The sequence below is a fragment of the Spodoptera frugiperda genome, chromosome 1 (genome assembly GCF_023101765.2).
Source record: "Spodoptera frugiperda isolate SF20-4 chromosome 1, AGI-APGP_CSIRO_Sfru_2.0, whole genome shotgun sequence".
Lineage (NCBI taxonomy): Eukaryota > Metazoa > Arthropoda > Insecta > Lepidoptera > Noctuidae > Spodoptera > Spodoptera frugiperda.
The window spans coordinates 7,203,362-7,222,662 of record NC_064212.1 but is presented as its reverse complement, the minus strand read 5'-3'; the positions used below and the strand labels follow the sequence as shown (position 1 = coordinate 7,222,662).

The 19,301-nt window shown below is 37.0% G+C and overlaps 2 protein-coding genes across 2 annotated transcripts in view; one reads left to right on the top strand and one right to left on the bottom strand.

The window, feature by feature from the left end:
- Positions 1 to 747: 747 nt before the first annotated feature.
- On the bottom strand, positions 748 to 13,558 carry LOC118273019 (collagen alpha-2(IV) chain). The gene is made up of 12 exons (XM_035589756.2): positions 13,359 to 13,558; positions 13,101 to 13,140; positions 10,235 to 10,504; positions 9,732 to 9,974; positions 8,779 to 9,000; positions 8,365 to 8,670; positions 7,375 to 7,842; positions 6,871 to 7,254; positions 6,328 to 6,784; positions 3,901 to 5,418; positions 2,369 to 3,600; positions 748 to 1,997 (listed from the first exon to the last, which is right to left on the bottom strand). Exons 1-12 carry the CDS (start codon positions 13,541 to 13,543, stop codon positions 1,737 to 1,739), a joined length of 5,586 nt encoding a protein of 1,861 aa, XP_035445649.2. The 5' UTR covers positions 13,544 to 13,558; the 3' UTR covers positions 748 to 1,736.
- LOC118273020 (collagen alpha-1(IV) chain) overlaps positions 13,516 to 19,301 on the top strand; it is a 29,080-nt gene continuing 23,294 nt past the window's right edge. Inside the window, exon 1 of the mRNA XM_035589757.2 lies at positions 13,516 to 13,656. Coding sequence (XP_035445650.2) covers positions 13,564 to 13,656 — 93 coding nt within the window. The 5' untranslated portion in view covers positions 13,516 to 13,563. The remainder of the gene's footprint in view (positions 13,657 to 19,301) is intronic.

The following is a 19,301-nucleotide window of genomic DNA, read 5'->3' as shown; positions in this document are numbered from 1 at the left end:
ATTTAGCACAGCGTCGTCCTCACTAGGAACATTTGTCCGGCGACATGTGTCCCCGGTGACAACAGGAGATGTCGGGTGACTTTGGACGACACTGCTACGACATTTTTGAAACTGTTCCTTGTCGCACAAGTTTTTTTTATTCTTGATGTAGGTAGGTATTTATCATTATACAGAATGTAGATTTGAAACCACAACAAAACTCGGGGGCATGTCACAGTAGTCATAAATGTTCGATTTAAAATAATATAAAATAAAGGTTGTGGTCAATAGGTAAAAACACTATCTACTATAATAAATTATTTAAGTTTTGCAGTAAGTATTTCATAATAATCCGTCAAAAAGAAACAGAATTGGACAACATGTCATGCATACAGCGTAACATAAAACAATGGCCAAGACAGCGCACTATAAAAAACTAACTCTTGCCGAAACATGATAGGTGAACTAGTTTCGACTGAACTGATGTGGACGGAGACAAGACATTGGGCGATATAGGGAGACATCGCCCAATGTCTCCGGGGACAAATGTCGCTCGACAAATGTTCCTAGTGGGGACGAGGCTTAAATCACAAGCTGCAAATACAAGACATTTTTAAATGCGATTTTTGATGTTATAGTTTGGTAAGACTCCATCTAGAGATTATTACATCAAAGGTACTGGGGTTAACCAGTAGGTACCTACCTACTAGTTTTTATTTTATGCCTTACCCAGACATACGTTAATATATTTTGATAAAAAAAAACTAATTAAACTTTTTAAGTTATTTTTATTGTTTAAGAATTCTTAAATTCATTAACATTAATCTATCTACAATATGGCAGTGTTGTATAAAACAATTCTGTTATTAACGTTTTTGGCAGATACTTAATCCTATTTAAAAATGTATACATAGATATTATATAATAATAAAGATACATACATTATGTTATATTCCACTTGTGAAATATAGGTAAGTAAATATATGTAAACATTGTTAATATTTTGTGTTTCAGGTTGTTGCGAATACCTATAAAAATCTAACAGAAATCTAAATAAGTAGGTAGATCATGGTGCTAAATATATGTATAGGTATAATTATAACTTCTAATCATTTTTATAATATATTTATAATTCTTTTATTAAGTATATACAATTAGGCAATTCTACATTATCACAAATCAAGTATATCTGTGCAGGTGTGAGGTTTTCGAGAAAGAAATATTAATGAAAGTGTTGTAAAATAATTTACCACACTTGTCCTGTGGCGTCTGTCATCACACTGTTCACACCACAATGACTTTCACGCGATGCACTCGTTATCTTTACATATTTCATATAATAATAATAATGTGAGATACGCAAATGTCAGTGCATACGAAAATACAAAGAACTAAAAGTACTCCAATATAAAATATTGTACTTATTTTGTAGATAGAAAATTACCTAACGGAATTGAGGAATTTAAGTAACAGTGCAATAACATACTTTGTAAGATGATATCTTTAAAATAATTAAATAAAATACCTTACTTTAAATTGCTTTGGTGTTTTGTTGATAGTCAGAAATTCAGTTTTAACTCCGTGAAAAATGGTACATTAATAGACACCTAATGTTTTCAGCCTCTTCACACCTTATCTATATTAATTAAAATGATTTTTCGTATGAGAAATCGCATTTATATCTAAGTTGACAAGGTTCTTCATAATTACTATGTAAAATCTGGTTAGCGGCGTCTGCTTAAAGTATTTTCATTACACTATTTGGTGTTTTTCATGCAAACTGCACAACGAGCTACACGTTGGAGTAGATTTCCTGACTTTAATGTTTCTCGTCTCGGCATGGCAAACTGTTCTGCGTCGTTGATGGTAGTTAACCAAAAACTAAGTTTATTGGCAAACTTGTGGCATGTACCGCCTTCTCCGTTACATTCTATGAACGGCACAGTTCGGAAGCTTTCCAAACATGATCCAGGACTCTCCAAAGCCTGACCTCCTCCTTGGCCTCCTGCTCCCGTGTGCTGTAATTAAAAAAATATATTTAGAACATCGCGCTTTTTGTTCCATACATAATATTAAAATAGGAAATATATAAATATATGGTCTTATTAATATAACTTGTTGATTCCTCCACATTTGGCTACTACTCACGATCCGCACAAATCATAAAATAAGATAATGAATTTAAGTATAATTTATATATGTAGGTGCCTAACTAGCTTTTGCCCATAATTTCGTCTGCGGCATAATGACGGTCGGTAAATGTAATCCGGTTCAACTAACCCGCACAAATAAATTCAGTGGTTTAAAGCATAGAGAGTATTTATGTAAAACCATGAATATATATTGGTATAACTTAGATTTTCAAATATATAATAATAATTAAACTTACCATAACAAAACTGTATCCGATCCATAGTTCAGCCCATCCTGATGGACACTCAGGGATACTATTCGATTGACTGTGTACTGCAATGACATTAGCTGGTGCTTCACAGACGACACACCTTGAAATGTACTTGATTATATCATTTCCTTGTACTGGATTCATAGGAGTTTCTTCGTTAGTTGAAAGCCAGTAACTTCGGTCATTTCGACTGGCATAGTTGCATACTTCGTTCAGATCACAGAAAAGGAAGGGCATTGTACTGAATTTTCTTACACATGAGCCAGCATGTCCCAAGTCTTGACTATGCGCTTTTTCGTTGCCGTCTATATAGAGTAAGGAATAGCCATCCCATAATTTTACCAATCCCTCTGGACAATCATATACATTACTTCCTTGACTGTGTCGTACCACAAGGATTCCAGTTAGATAATCAGTTTCTACACAAGGAGCTCCAGGCGGTCCAGGAAGTCCTACTTGCCCAGTTAAACCGATCTCACCTCTGTCACCTTGTAACCCTTGCAAACCTGGTGGACCGACAGGACCAGGCGGACCAGGTCGTCCTTGATATCCACGATCGCCTTTCATACCTGGTAATCCATCTATGCCTGGAGGGCAAGGTAAACCATCATTACCTGGTATTCCATCTACTCCAGGTAATCCAGGAGGTCCGGTGTCGCCTTTAGGTCCCAAAATAAACTTAGCAGCTTCACCTTTGTCACCTTTCTCGCCTTGAATTCCAGGTACACCAAATACTCCAGGGAATCCTCTTTCACCTTTCTCTCCCGTGGGACCCATAGGACCTGGTTGCCCATCACGTCCATCAAATCCACGGTCACCTTTGTCTCCCTTTTCTCCTACCATACCTGGTTCACCTGGAAAACCTTGATCTCCTTTCTGACCTTCATAGCCAATTCCTGTAGCACCTTTCTCGCCCCTGTCACCCTTTTCACCCTGTGGACCAGGAGGACCAGGGAATCCTGGAGTTCCATCGAAGCCTGGTGGACCTGCCACACCTTCTCGGCCACGATCCCCCTTTTGTCCTTGTGGTCCTACTGTACCCGGTAGCCCAGCTGGTCCAACTTGTCCAGGAAGTCCAGGAAGACCTTGCTCTCCCTTCTCTCCGATTGCGCCAGGTGGCCCTGGTCGACCATGTTTTCCAGGAATTCCTGGTAATCCTTTTTCACCTACAATTGTTACTCCTGGTATACCTGTTGGTCCAGCCGGACCGCGGTCACCTGTAAATGATTAAATAATGTTATTTATAACTAGCTACGTGTGTACATGTCAAGATGTAGTTTAAAAAGCTGTAAACACGCGTTTAACCGCCTTTTCAAGAAGAAAATCGTAACAGCCACTGTGCATATTTTTTTTAAAGAAAGTTCCTTTTTCCTATCTCTCAAAATATTTATAGCAACTACCAAGTTTGGTGATGATAAAAAAATTTAAAGTGTATGTAATTCAGATGCTTAGATTTTATTACTTAGTTCATTCCAGGTTAACCTAATAAAAGTGTGTTAAGAAACAATCAATCATACCTTTTTCTCCCGTAAGACCAATTCTTCCCTTGTCTCCCTTCTGGCCTATGTAACCACGATCTCCTTTTTCTCCTTGTAATCCTGGCAATCCTGTATCGCCCGTGTCTCCTTTCGATCCTTTCAAACCTACTAATCCTGGTGGCCCAATTTCTCCTTTTTCTCCCTTTTCATTGATTGATACGCCAGGAAGACCCCGGTCTCCTTTTTCTCCTGTCAAACCAGGGGCACCCATAGGTCCTTCGGGACCTGTTGGACCTCGTGGACCTGGCTTTCCATCAAATCCATCTCTTCCTGGTGCACCAGGATTACCTTTATCGCCTTTAATTCCGTCAAAACCAGGTGGACCCACATCTCCTTGTAAACCAGGCGGACCATCCATTCCAGGTAATCCAGGTTGGCCTGGTTCACCCGGAATACCTATTAATCCCTTGTCTCCCTTAATTCCACTAAAGCCTCGGTCTCCTTTTTCTCCCACTGGACCTGGTAGTCCATCTAATCCAGGCGTTCCTATATCACCTTTTTCTCCCCTAACACCCGGGAGTCCATAACCTGGTCTACCTGACTCACCTCTGTCTCCCTTTGCTCCTGGAACACCTGGCATACCATCCATACCTCGTAGACCTGGAACACCACTATCACCCTTATCTCCCTTTTCAGATGCTAATCCAGGTGAACCTTTTTCTCCGGCTAATCCTGGAAAACCTCTGTCTCCCTTTTCACCGGGTGGTCCAGATTTACCTGGAGAGCCAGGCCGCCCATCAAAACCTCTATCACCTTTAGCGCCATCGCGGCCAGCGGGGCCCATAGGTCCATCTAGACCTGGCAGACCAGTTGGTCCTGGGAAACCACGTTCTCCCTTTTCACCTCTTTCTCCTGGTGCCCCAGGAATACCTTGAATACCGTTTCGGCCTGGACGACCGCGGCCACCAGGGAATCCTTTTTGGCCGGGCATTCCTTGCAGTCCTGGTTCGCCTTTTGGGCCTGGTAACCCTATTACTCCAGGTTTACCTTCTGGTCCTGGATAGCCCTGTTCGCCTTTAGGCCCATCTCTTCCAGGAGCTCCGGGTCTTCCAGCTACTCCGGGTGGCCCAAGTGGACCTGGTTCTCCCTTTTGTCCTGGGGGACCAGGATAACCAGGTCGTCCCATAATACCTGTATCGCCTTTTTCTCCAGTTAGCCCAGTATTACCAGGAAGACCGTCAGCGCCTGGCGTACCAGGTTCTCCTCTGTTACCTTTGTCACCCTTTGCACCAGGAAAACCAGAAGGACCAGGTGGCCCGGGCATGGATAAACCAAGTTCACCCTTATCTCCTTTAAAACCTGGATTACCAGGGTAACCTCGAGGTCCGGTTTCTCCAGGTGATCCAGGGAAACCAATAGGACCCACTTCTCCCTTATCTCCTCTTTCTCCTGGTATTCCTCGAGGACCTACTGGACCTTGCTTTCCAGGAAAACCCATTTCACCTTTAAGTCCAGGACGTCCTGCAAAACCTTTATCACCTTTATCGCCTCGATCACCTGCAAAAAAAAAGTTAATGAAGAACAAAACTTATTTCGAACTGTTATATACAGATAACTCTGCTTTATGTTGGAATCTAGAATATATTCACAATAATAATTGTATATAGATAGCAGCTAGGCTCTATTAATAATACATCTTTAAAATCGCTTAGAATAATCAATGTGCTGTAAATAGATATAACTTTTCTATTTCATGTATTACAACGATTATTATATTAAAATTACAAAATTTAAAGAAATGCACTCGAGTATTGCCAAATGCTATTGAAAAGTCAATGGGTAATGTCGGGCCCACCTCTCAATAGGAATTATATACCCCCCTATCGATAGAAAACGTAGTATTAGTATTATGACGAAGGTCAAAAGTCGGTGGTTTCAGAGTTATAAAAAATCCCGAACTAAGAAAAAATTGGTAAAAGCTCACTTAATTATATAAGGTAAACATTCCAAAAGTAATTGTTTTCACGTATCCTATCCAAAAACTAACCTCAGCAAGTATAGGTTAACGATTGTAATGTAAGGTAGAAAAACCATCTATAAAGATAACATAAAAAGCAAATACAGTAGGTATCTTTAAAAATACCTTAAAATAAACTTTAGGACGTCATCCCATATATGGTATTTAACCGTAGCTATAATAGTAATACATCTACTTCTACACCTAGAACTACGTTGATTTTTTGTTTGTTTGAATTGAATAGGTTCTGAAACAACCAGACCGAAAATCTTTTACCGTTGGAATCTTACATCTTAACTATGTATATTACTAATCCAGCACTGATTTAAAGATGTCACTCGTTGATAGAATGTTAAATAATAGGAACCTTCCTATTATTTATGTCAAGCTACTCTTAAAAAGTGAGGATATAAATATTATGACTTTATAAAACCAAAATGAGTATTTACCTGGCATTCCTTGAGGACCCGGCATACCAGGTGCACCTGGGTCACCTCTAGTCATCTCTTCAATATTTGCTGGGCATTGACCAGGTTCTCCCTTAATGCCCATTCTACCTGGGAATCCTTTATCTCCTTTTAGTCCAAAATTACCTGGTAGACCTTTTTCTCCTTTGATTGAAATTCCATCCTTACCAGGTAAACCTGGGTTTCCGTCAGATCCTGGAGTACCATCATTTCCTGGAGGACCCGTGAGTCCATGATCTCCTTTCTGTCCTGGCATACCAATTGGACCTGGATTTCCTTTCAATCCTAACATTCCTTTTTCACCCTTTGGTCCAGGAGGACCAGGAGGTCCTCTTTCACCTTGCGATCCAGGCTCTCCTTTCACAAGGTTTAATGCAATTTGTGCATCAGCTCCTCTTTCGCCAGGTGGTCCAATTGGTCCATCATCACCTCGTTCACCCTGTTCCAAATATTGCCAATAAAGTTAACTGCCAGAAATGATAAATTCAGTTATTAAAAGGTACATTTTAAAAGTTATTAACTTACCGGAGCTCCTGCTTCTCCTGGCATACCGTCAGCACCGTCAGCTCCTCTCTCGCCTGTAAGTCCTGGAGGGCCTGGTTGACCTGGATCTCCAACTGCCCCGGGATATCCGTCTAAACCACGATCTCCTTTCTGTCCGGGTCCTCCAGGCCTACAGTCATTGCATCGTCCACCTATGTCTCCTTTTGCTCCTGGGTTCCCAGGTGTGCCATCAAAACCTGGACTTCCTTTTTCGCCCTTTTCTCCTGGTGGTCCAACTTCTCCTGGACTACCAGCTGTACCTAAAGTGGAGTTACCAGGAAGACCACGTAATCCAAGGTAACCTTTTTCACCTTTTTGACCTTTAGCACCAGGTATACCATTTAATCCGCTATCTCCTTTTCGGCCCTGAAATCAAATTGACTATGTTATTATATTTTCTTTGTACTAAAATGTGTGTTTGTTTCATTTGAACTGATTTTTGTTTTAACAATAAAATAAGTAGCAACCAAAAGTAAAAATACTTACTGGTATAGAAATACCATCTTCTCCTTTGGGACCTCTTAAGCCTGTTGGACCTTGAGGTCCATCATAACCACGTGGTCCAACATCACCTTGTTTTCCTAATGGTCCAGGTTCACCTTTTTCACCTTTGGGTCCAGCTCTCCCTTCAAGACCTGGTGCACCAGGTTCACCTTGTCCTCCTGGAGGTCCCATTGGTCCCATATCACCTTTATCTCCAGGTATCCCATCAGTTCCGCTTGGTCCAGGTCTACCTTGATAGCCTCTAGGACCTGGTGGACCTGGTGGTCCACGTGATCCAGTACGACCACCAGCCGGACCAGGAACACCCTTTAAGCCCCTTGGTCCTTGTAATCCATCTTTTCCAGGTTCTCCTTTACTTCCAGGTCTTCCATCTAGACCTGGCAATCCATCGTTACCTCTATCTCCTTTTTGCCCTCTTGGTCCAGGATTACCATATGGTCCGTCTCGGCCCTTAAGAGATAAAATAAAGTTAATACATATATGTAATTGTTTTTGCTTCTACCGTTTTTTCGTATGTATATTTCTAAAAATCAAGGAGTTGGAACAAAATTGCCCCACGTGACATATATCAAAAATAGATAAAAATGTATAAAAAGACATTGCATACTTCCTAGCTTATTTTTTTTACAACTTAATATGAAAAAACTGCTACGAAAATAGTTCAAGCACTGTTATAAAAAAAAATACTGTATTTAGTAATTATGCACCGATTTAAAAAAAGACTTTTTTCATACCCATATCCATAAGATACCTATGTATATGTCCATTGACTAAAGAAGAGCTGTAATGTTGTAGATTGTCTAGGAATGTTACGGACATGCGTCTCTTGCAATGCCGTATTTGTAAAAATTAGCTCAAAGAGAAAAATGCACTTTTTAATCGATTTCCCAAAAAGGAAGGGGTTCTAAATACGTCTGTTTATTTTTTTTTGTGTTTAATTATAAAAGAGAATAATGGGTAATAAATACGTACTCGTTCACCAGGGTTGCCGATTATTCCTTTTTCTCCTTTGATACCCATCTGTCCTGGACGTCCTGGTTCACCCATAATTCCGGTATCACCTTTATCGCCCATAGGGCCAGGTTCTCCTTTGTCGCCTTTGGGCCCCATATCACCTTGAATTCCTTTTATAACACCCTTATTTCCTGGGGGCCCCAGTGCTTCAGGCGTACAATCTGGACCTCTGTCACCTTTGTCACCTCGTTCTCCTTTATCACCCTGAATGGCCGCACCTTTAAAACCTTTTGAACCTTTGTTTCCTTTTGGACCAGGTGGACCCTAAAATATTAAAAATCATGTTAATTAATTATTTGAATCATGTCGTTGAGTTCATTTGTTGTTTTGGCCATGCAAATTATACCCAAAATTATTCTAAATTCTACCTACCATAGGACCAATGGCACCTTTAGACCCTGGTAAGCCAGCAGGACCCGATGGTCCCATAGGACCAGGTCTTCCTTGCATTCCATCAGCACCTGGTTCTCCTTTTTGTCCTTTTTGGTTTCGTCCTGTATAGGCTGGTACTCCTTTGTCACCTTTTTCTCCTTTGGGACCAGGGAAACCTCGAGGACCTTGCATACCTTGTGGTCCACGCTCTCCAGGTTCTCCCTAAAGTAAAAATAAATTTATGCTTTAATTTGATATTATAATAATTACACCGAATAAATAAATAAAAGTAACTTATTTGTACGTATACTGCAAAGGTCAAGTCTAAACATTAAGTTGTACAACAGTGACTCACTTTATAGACAAGATTTAAGTGGCTCCTAAACTAAACAAAAACCTTATTTTTTATTTTTATTTTATTGAATGTATTTGCGTGCATTTTTATTATCAAATACATGCTTTTTCTATCGTCCAAAATAAAATGCCTGCACTTTTTTTTAGTCCACTGTCAAGATTGAAACAAAAAATAACAGCAAGAACTGGAAAATAAATAACGACAGAGGACATCATCCGGTTTTTTAGTCTTTTGTTATTAATAAACAATTGAATTAATGAATTTAAAAATCCTATTTCGTTCAATAAATAAATACTTAATTAAAACACGGCTCTTTAAATTTTTGAATACATCATGGATGATGTCCATTCCGATATTAAATAACATCGTAAATTTTGTGAATAATTTTCTTTAGAATCGTATTATTATTTACGACCACTTTAAAAAATACTTATATACAAAAATATTTGCTTAATCTTGGACAACAACTGGCACCACATCAAATGTTACGGCGGTAGATCACGAAGGGTGGCCTTACTAGACTCGCAAATAAAAGAATACTTATACTACTCATATAACTAAATATAAAAATATAATGTTACATTGTAAGGATACTTACATCTGTCCCGTTACAACCATCCCTACCCGGTATACCGGGCAAACCTGGTTCACCTTGAGGACCAGATGGACCAATTCTGCCAACAAAACCTCTTTCACCAGGCTTTCCTCTATCTCCTTTTGGTCCTCGAGGCCCAGGATTTCCCATTTGACCCTTTTGTCCCTTAGGACCTTGAGGTCCCTCGGGTCCTTCATGACCAGGTAAACCTTGACTTCCCGGAGGTCCAGCTACACCCGGAAAACCCTGAAAATCAAGAAAAGTATGTAGCACTATGCTAAGTAGAAGTACTATGGTAAGTATGTAATACTATGCTAAGTATATAGTACTATGCATCTTCGTGAAAGGCGTGTAATGTTGTGTGTTTAGGATAAAATGTACTTCATTTGTCATTCTAGAGTATAATCTGTCCCCGTACCATACAGGTTGAGTGGTTCTTTTGTGAAAAAGTAACAATCATACATCCTCACAAACTTTCATTTATAAAACTAGTAGGAACTAATTACCCTGCTTCCTTTTTCGGCCAGACATTTTCGTACACAGCATCCAGGTGCTGTACAGTTCCGGTCGATGGGTGCAACTCGTTGTTTCGTTTCAGGATCATAATAGGCGAAGTTGAGACCTCCACTGCTTGGCGGCGGAAGCGGCGGAATGTCTTCCCGGTTATACAATCCATGTGTTACGCGTTCGGGCGGGTAATTATTATTATTTTCTTCTGCTCCATAATCGGTCGGCCATTGATTTCGTATATTCTCCTCATTTCCATAATAATATTGCTGCAAAATTTTAAATAGCCCATTAAAGCATAGATAATACTAAAATTAAGATACTTTATAAAATAATTTAGAAATAAACCCTTAAAGTATTCTTTAATTTATTATCTATCTAAAAGCAAAAATGGCATAAATTATCCTTAAGATATCTTAATACCCAAAGTATATAATACCCAATTATTTAATTTTTCAATTATTCCCTAAACTTACTTCAAAATAAACTACACTTTTATAAACAGTAAAGCAAGAAATTGAATGAGATGCTCAGTTATAAAACCATATTTTTAGTTATAACACCATTTCAAAAAAATATTTGATAAGTAATTATTTTTAATATTCTTGATAATACGCGTATCTCGCACTTTGACCTGTTCAAAAAGTACATTACATTATGTATGTACGATACACGATCTGTCGTCGTGTCAGCTTTTCAGCAGTAAGCTGATATTTTTATACTTTTCATCACTGACGGTTGCGTCATAACATATGTAACTAATAGTAAGTATTGTATTTTAGTAAGTATTTTAGGTTACAAAATGTATATAGAGATCACTCATATGACTTAAATGAAACTTAACAAGTATTACTAGTCTACAAAAGCATAATACAACTAAATTTTTGACGTTCAAAAGTGCCTTTCTGGTCTATTTGAAATAAATGATTTTGATTTTGAAATATTAAACGAAAACTGAAAATTATAAATATAAAATATAAATTACAAACAAAATAAGTATTTAAATTAATCAAGTAACAAATTTTGTATGAACAGCTCCATGTTCCTTGATCACAGAAGAGCTGTAGGTTGTCTAGGAATGTTACGGACATGTGGCGCGAAAGTTGCAATGCCGTATTTGGGTAGTGTTCAAATTAGCTCAAAGACAAAAATACATTTTTTGGCTTATCTACTGGGCCTAGTTCGCTCATTTTTCGTATATTGTCAGCCGAGATGATTTAACAAATATGTGGTTTCAATTAAGTCATAAGACGTTTCCCCATCCATACGTTGTATGTCAACACTAACAGAAAATAAAAAAAAATCTAAATCTTGCGTTGGATTGTAAACGAGAGATAAATTGTATTATTTTACGTCCACATTTTCCTAAATCTTTTAATTTGTTACGTCTTGCGGTAAGTTAAAAACTTCTACTAATTGTGATAATAATATAACTGCCAATCACAGAACAGCTTTGAATTTTACGTTTCTTTAAGAAAATAAGGAAAATAACACACTGCTCTCTGATTGGGTGACGTTAACAGTTGGAGAAGGAACACGTGACTTATTCAACCAATCAGAGCGCGTTATTGCTTACTTATTATTTTCCGACTTTATACTTCCGTCAGTTTATATATTTAAAAAATGTGGACAATAAACTTATGATACTTGTTTTTTCCGGTGACATATTGCAGATTGCAAATATTTTTTATACATTAAGATTTTTTATTGTGTCGTGGAAGCATTTACAAACATGCAAACGCAGATAGGTTCACAAATTCGAAACAATAATTTGTGGGTAACACAAAGAGTTGAGTTGTTCCGCCCGGGAATCGAATCCGACGCGGTATACAGCGGCCGGTTGCCTACCTACCTAGCATTCAAACTAAATCCGTAAATGAGAAAAAACTTCAAAAATATTGACTGTAATAATTTGTTTTATAGGTCAAGTAACTTGGTTTGTGATGATATTAATATTATCTATGCATATAGTAGCTCGTAGCTCTCGTAGCTCGCGCTGCTACGACATACTTATGTACTATATGTAGATGTAGATATATAAAAACTAAGTGCTGATTTAAATAAATAAAAAATATCGCATCGACGAGTGTCGCTGTGGGCCGATTGAACAGATATTATTTGTATTTTTATCGCATTATTCTGTAAGGATTTTTTTTAAATACATTGAATAACCAGTCTTAAGAGAACCGAAACGAAGGGAAACTGAAATAAGTCAAAATATTTTTTTTTGTTGTAATAGAAGAAATATACATAGATTTTTATTGTCAGTTTACTATGTAGGTACATACATATTTATGTATGGTCTTGATTTTGCTGACATTGACGTCATGAAAAACTGTATAAAATTGTTTTCATTCACTATTCACTATTTGGATTGACGACCGTTTTCAAAGAAAATATACCTAGGTACATTTTGACAGAAACAAAGTATGTCATATACCTAACTATAGGAAACAGTAGGTTTGCGCAATACCGACGAACTGCATCCGAGCGATGATAAACTTTGTCGGTCTTCCATTTACTATGTTACAGATATTTATGTTATAATGTATGCTAAGAAGCTGCTGCTGTGTCTCTTTGTATCAAAACTATTTATTTTAAAATAACTGTCTCGTGCGTTTGTTTAAATATTTATTTATTTTATTTTATCACCTGGTGTACGTTTGCAGTTTTTGCTCAAAGCTCAATATATCGTTAGCATTTTGGAGAAATTACAAAAAGACAAGTTGAAGCAGACCGGCGGGTCAACCCGTCCGTCGCCACCGCGCGCCCTTGCGATCTCACTGTCTCGCAACATTCCCAAATTCCACTCATGTTTTAATCACTTATGAACGACAACAAAAAAATAATACAAAATGTACGTACCGCATTTACACTTAGAAGCGGTGCTAACGCAGCTAACAACCTATTTAAAAAGAAAAATCTTCATGAAAAAAAAAAATTCAAGTAATATTGAAATTGCAAAAAAATTGCAAATTAAATCTACAATGTAAAATCTCAGAAAATGTTAATCTTTAATAATTTAGCGTTAAAATTAATGTTTTAATTAATTTTAGTGCTAAATTATTTATTCAGACTAATGCGGTATTGAAACTAAGTTAGCTATGTACTTAGAAATCTTACCATAGCACGGACACCGCCATAGCCCGGAGCGCGCTGCGCCAGAATCCCGTGCGCGCGCGCCGTTTGTGCCGGGATACTAAAGGATAGAGGAGTGCTCGGGCAGCAGTCTGATCACCCCCGCCCCGCGGAGGCGCGGGTGCCGGGCGCGGCGCCTGCGGCCCCGGGCAACCCGCGAGGGCGCGCATCCAGTAGTGGCGGCGCAGCCATGTCGGGCCCGGCGCGTGCGCGTTTCATCGCGCTACAACTTGTGCCCGCCACACTTCTACTCCTTTCATGGACTCCTACTCCTTCATCAGCAGTAAGTACAATAGATAGACCTATTTAAATTACATCTAACGCGTATTTGTTATTGTAAAGCACCTGTAATGATTAAAGTTCGCCAAAAAGACATCAACGCGCTAAGATAAATCAAAGTTACAGGTTGATATTCAATGTAAACTTATATATTTATTTATTTATTTTTATCGATCAGTTGTATCTTTAGTTGGCTAAGTTTAGATCTTCAGTGCTGTAATAACACTATACTGTGTACTGTGTAAAATAACACTATCGACATGACACCTATTTTTTGTAACTATTTCATGACGCATTTTCCAAACAAACTTACTTGTAAAATGCTGAGTATAATTGATTATAATTAAATTTGCTAACTACGAATATCTCTATGTGTCCTGAATGCGTCATCCCGAAATAATTATTTATTTACTAACTTGTAAATTGTCTGCAGGTGTATATAGATACTACTAGAGCTAACTTTTTACACACGCATGCACAGACTTGACGTGCATTGTTTCAGGAACAGAAATAGATAACATTTATAATATAATAGGTAATATTATGCTGAAATTATAACTATATGACTATAACAATACTAGCTTTATTTGGTTTCATAACCTTTATGATTTGAGTGTATTGTGAGAATAATATCTTATTAATATTATAACTGCAAAAGTTTGTCAGTATGGATGTTTGTTACTTTTCACGCCAAAACGGCTGGAGGGATAGAAATGAAAGGGATAGAAATGAAATTTGGACCAGGGATAGATTATGGTCTGGAATAACACACAGGCTTTTTATCCCACGGGAATGCGGACGAAGTTGCTGGCAAAAGCTAGTATGTTATAAAGGTGTACATGTTTAAAATTAAAAATACACTGATATTTAAAAGATATCGAGAATTTAAAAAAAATTTAGCATGATATGAATCTTAATCTTTTAAATAAGAAATTATTTTGATAGGATCATTCCCGTACATACTCGTATTCGTGGTTGAAGTCGAAAGAAAACCTTTTCCAGTTCTATTATGGAAGAGAATTTTTTTGGCTTCGGGAACTTGTACCCTCCTGTTGGGTCGCTTATATATACGTTAGCCTTAATTTATTCTTAATACACAAGTCCTACATAATTCTATTGTTCTAACTACATATTATACTTTAACCACCGTCGCTAATAATATATTATTAACTAATATTAACTCCTCGAAATGGCACGTATTGTGAGGAGGTTCCTGTCTCCAGAGCCCTAACCATCGGTAGCTTGGACCATGCTTCAACTACTGGTCGGCTCCTTTTTTATATTTACCCGACTGCGCCAGAAGGAGGGTTATGTTTTTAAATGTTATTTTTTTTAAGTAATGTTTAAAAATATAATTTTAGAGTATTTTAAATAAATACTAGCTTCCGCCCGCGAATCCGTCCGCGCGGATGTCGGTCTTCACGTGGAAGTTTTATTTCTTCGTTTTGAGTAACTCTGACAATGACATCTCATAAATATCTATTGGCCCCAAATACGGCGAGACCAATAATAATTAAGGAGATCCCTCTATTGAGCTACTGCTGTTGAGCTCGCGTACTGTAGAATAAAACTGAAAAATAAAGTTTTTTTTTTCTACATATTTTCCACGATAAAAAGTATCCTATTTTATGCCCAGGATAATAAGGTGTAATTATATATAAAATTTTTAATCACATATTTGGGTTTGGTATCGATCCAGTAACACCCCCTGCTATTTATTCTTTCAATATTTTCAATGTACAGAATTGACCCTTCTACAGAGTTATTATAAGTATAGATATGGAAATATTATTAACTTATAGTTCAATTTTTAAGTTATAAAGTTTTTTTTTTTTTGAGAGGGGAAAATCATCCAATGACTTTTCTCGCCTTGGGCGAGGCGAGAGGGAGAAGTTATAAAATTAACCTAATAACTTGTACCCCAACGAAAAAACAGGAGTGTATAGTCTATCTATCTACGTTTCTATCTGTGGTAATCTAGCTCTAGATCTAGAATGAATAAACAGGTTTGAGTCCGATTTTGTAAACCGCAAGCTTTGTTCATTACGATGCTTCTTAGATATACAGGGTGACTTTGAATTCGACGTATTCCTCTCGGGAGGTGATAGTACAACTAATTTCCTACAAAAATAGCCCTGAGGTCCTTGGGCGGAAAGTGGCTAGTTTCTGAGATATTCAACATTTTTGGTTTTTGTAAAAAAATCCCGAATTGATTACAAAAACATCAATAAATAAAAAAATACTGGTTGGATTTTAGTAATTTTAGTTTTAATCAGTTGCCAATACATCAGTTATCATTTATAAATAGTAATAATAGCAGAAATATCATTCGTTTTAAAATAGCAAGTAATTTCTTATCAAATTTTGTTTTGTGTCACTAATTTGGTCAATGGAAAAGTGGATGTATTTCAAAAAAAATATATGACACTAAGCGTACAAACTATTAGAAAAACTTCCTTGGTTTATTAGCTACCCAGAAACGTAAAATTATTTTCAAAATTCTCAAAAATAAATGAATTAATTGGTGATAAGTAGAATGTAAAGAGAAAAGGGCAAATTCAAAAACATCTTAATTTGCAAAATTTTGTTCAAAGTGATCTCTCCTACGACGAATACATGCCTGAACACACTTCCTTATCTCTATGACGTTCACTCTTGGGCTGAATATGCGTCGTATTTCGTCATTATGTTCAAATATGTTTGAACATAATGACGAAATACGACGCATATTGTTGCGACGCAAATGTTATTAGTAGGGCGGTTCAACTACATAGCATGCACAATGACCAGAACCTAACGCCGGTTGATTTTTACATGAAATCCCTTGTTTATACAGACGGAATTGGTCGTGTATCGAAATTCTTCGCCGAAACATATTTGAACATAATGACGAAATAAGACGCATATTCAGCCCAAGAGTGAACGTCATAGATATAAGGAAGTGTGTTCAGACATGTATTCGTCGTAGGAGAGATCACTTTGAACAAAATTTTGCAAATTAAGATGTTTTTGAATTTGCCCTTTTCTCTTTACACTCTACTTATCATCAATTAATTCATTTATTTTTGAGAGTTTTAAAAATAATTTTACGTTTATGGGTAGCTAATGAACCAAGGAAGTTTTTCTAATAGTTTGTACGCTTAGTGTCATATATTTTTTTTGAAATACATCCAGTTTTCCATTGACCAAATTAGTGACACAAAACAAAATTTGATAAGAAATTACTTGCTATTTTAAAACAAATGATAATTCTGCCTTTATTACTATTTATAAATGATAACTGATGTATTGGCAACTGACTTAAACTAAAATTACTAAAATCCAACCAGTATTTTTTTATTTATTGATGTTTTTGTAACCAATTCGGGATTTTTTTACAAAAACCAAAAATGTTGAATATCTCAGAAACTAGCCACTTTCCGCCCAAGGACCTCAGGGCTATTTTTGTAGGAAATTAGTTGTTCTATCACCTCCCGAGAGGAATACGTCGAATTCAAAGTCACCCTGTATAATTTATGAAAATCTAATGTGCATTTTTTTAAGTATATACTTGGAACATCATAGTTTTTATTGATATTTTACTTGTTTACAAAGAAAAGCCCCAAGCCCAAAGTCATTGTATTGTGTCTGGCGTGGATCTGGGTTCGGCACACGGATTAAACAAAACGAGCGTCACTGAGATCTCGAATGCAATCACTATCACGATACTATGCGAATCACAGGGACATACTTCAGTTGTATTTTTCAGTAGGTTATATATTGTTTTAATTGAATTAATCTTATCATTTTGAATAACAAGCTGAAAACTTTCCTTTTAGGTCGGGAAGCGAAGGTTTACTTATACTTTATTATTAGGCCTGGGAATCGCAGTTAGGTGTTCAATTTAGAAGGTGCTACCGTTACACATAATGTAGGTGCAATGGGTTAATGAGACTATTATTTCTAATTACTGTCACACATATTTACTGGTATCTTCTTATGCCTCCTTGAAACTGTAGACGACTAGCAGCAAACAAATACATATATTTGCTAATCGAACCCGCATTATCCAGTGCTGCAGCTTATGCCTCAATTACTGAGCTATCTACAAACAATCTGAAACATAGAGGCAAAAATACAGTCTTATTACATTTTGAAATATTTAGTATTATTTATACAAGACAACAGAAGACTGAAATATATTTTTATTTCCAACTAGAGTTTTTACAAAAATGTTCTCTACACTTGTTTGTTATGTTATAGACTAAATGGGACATTTCAGTTTGCAAAGTCACTGAATCTGCGGTAAGATTAAACTTTCGTATTCTAAGAATAAGTAAGTTCGAGAAACGCGCCAACAGGTAATGACGAAGTTAAGAAGAATTACGCCACGCCATTTTCAATTTTCAAAATGGTGTTGACCATCATGACATGAGTCCGCTGCTGTCTGTCTATCAATGGGCTGTATCTCAAAAGCCGTTATAGTTAGACAGTTATTTTTTTTTTGTTAATCATAGTTTTAAAAAAACTAATAACATGCTTTTAGTAATGTAATATTATTATATTCTCATTATCAAGTGAAATGCACCATATCTATTGGGCTGAAGCTCGATATGTTTACTATTAGGTAACCGAAGGCTTTATCAGCTCAGTCACCTTTCAATTCCATCATCAGACCAGCTCTATGGTATGGTACTGTAATATTGTATGGTTATCTTCATCAAACAATAATTAACAATACAATATATTTGTAGTCCATTAGTCTAATATAATTTCCAAGTGTAATGATCATACAACAATTAGAAGGGTGTGTAATACAGATTCAAAAATTGCATTACCTGCATAGTTTGTTACAAGTCGGCTAATAAAAACATGTGACAAAAACAGAATAAAATAAATATTTAAGGATTCAAAAAACATAATTTTTTTTGCTCGATATTTAGTTACATAGGCATGTTAAATTATTATTTTTTTTACTTAATAAGGTCAGCGTTCGGGCGCTATCTGTATTTAAAGAGGACTTCCGTGAAACATGGAAAACATAATATACTTATGCTGCATATAAAGGTCAAATGTAACTCGCATTTGTCCGGTATTTTACCGGTACAAACAAAGCAAAGGCAGGCTGCCTGATCGTAATCAGTCATCCTAGCCCTAGTAAGCAATCAGTGTTTCGGGGATGTGGAAATTTAGGGATTCGGGGGTATGAGGAAGAAATAGGCGTCCGGTAACCTCACTCTAATGACAAAACGACGCATGTTTTACGTCAGTTTCCTGTGAGACTGTTAATGAATTATCATCCAATCGAGCCGACTCATACAGACTGAAGCATGATTTTCCTTCGTAAAATGAGAAATATGTACTTACATTCGTGGCTTTGTTATTTTAAGAGGATCGGGGTTATTTAATTGCATTTGTTTTGCATTTTAGCCGAATGGATCAACCACTGACCTAGTATCTAATGACCGCTCCGGCACAAATATCAGGGTTGTCGTAGCGGCGATGTCATCAGTTGGATATTACCTAATTTATATACAACTAGCTGAGCCCGCGATTTTGTCCGTGTAAAATAGTGACTTCGGATAGATTTCACAGCTCGTAGGTTATAGCGTGATAATATGTACCTACATGATAACACAACCTGTTAGTAATATTCATGCAAAATTTGAA

What these genes read in the sequence shown, in the direction of transcription:
- LOC118273019 (XM_035589756.2), bottom strand. Translation starts at nt 13,543, where the DNA reads ATGCGCGCCCTCGCGGGTTGCCCGGGGCCGCAGGCGCCGCGCCCGGCA. An exon ending in ATGGCGGTGTCCGTGCTATG is followed by an intron (nt 13,141 to 13,358) that starts GTAAGATTTCTA and finishes CTTTTTAAATAG; the next exon opens with GTTGTTAGCTGCGTTAGCAC. An exon ending in GGGTCCTCAAGGAATGCCAG is followed by an intron (nt 5,419 to 6,327) that starts GTAAATACTCAT and finishes TTTTTTTTGCAG; the next exon opens with GTGATCGAGGCGATAAAGGT.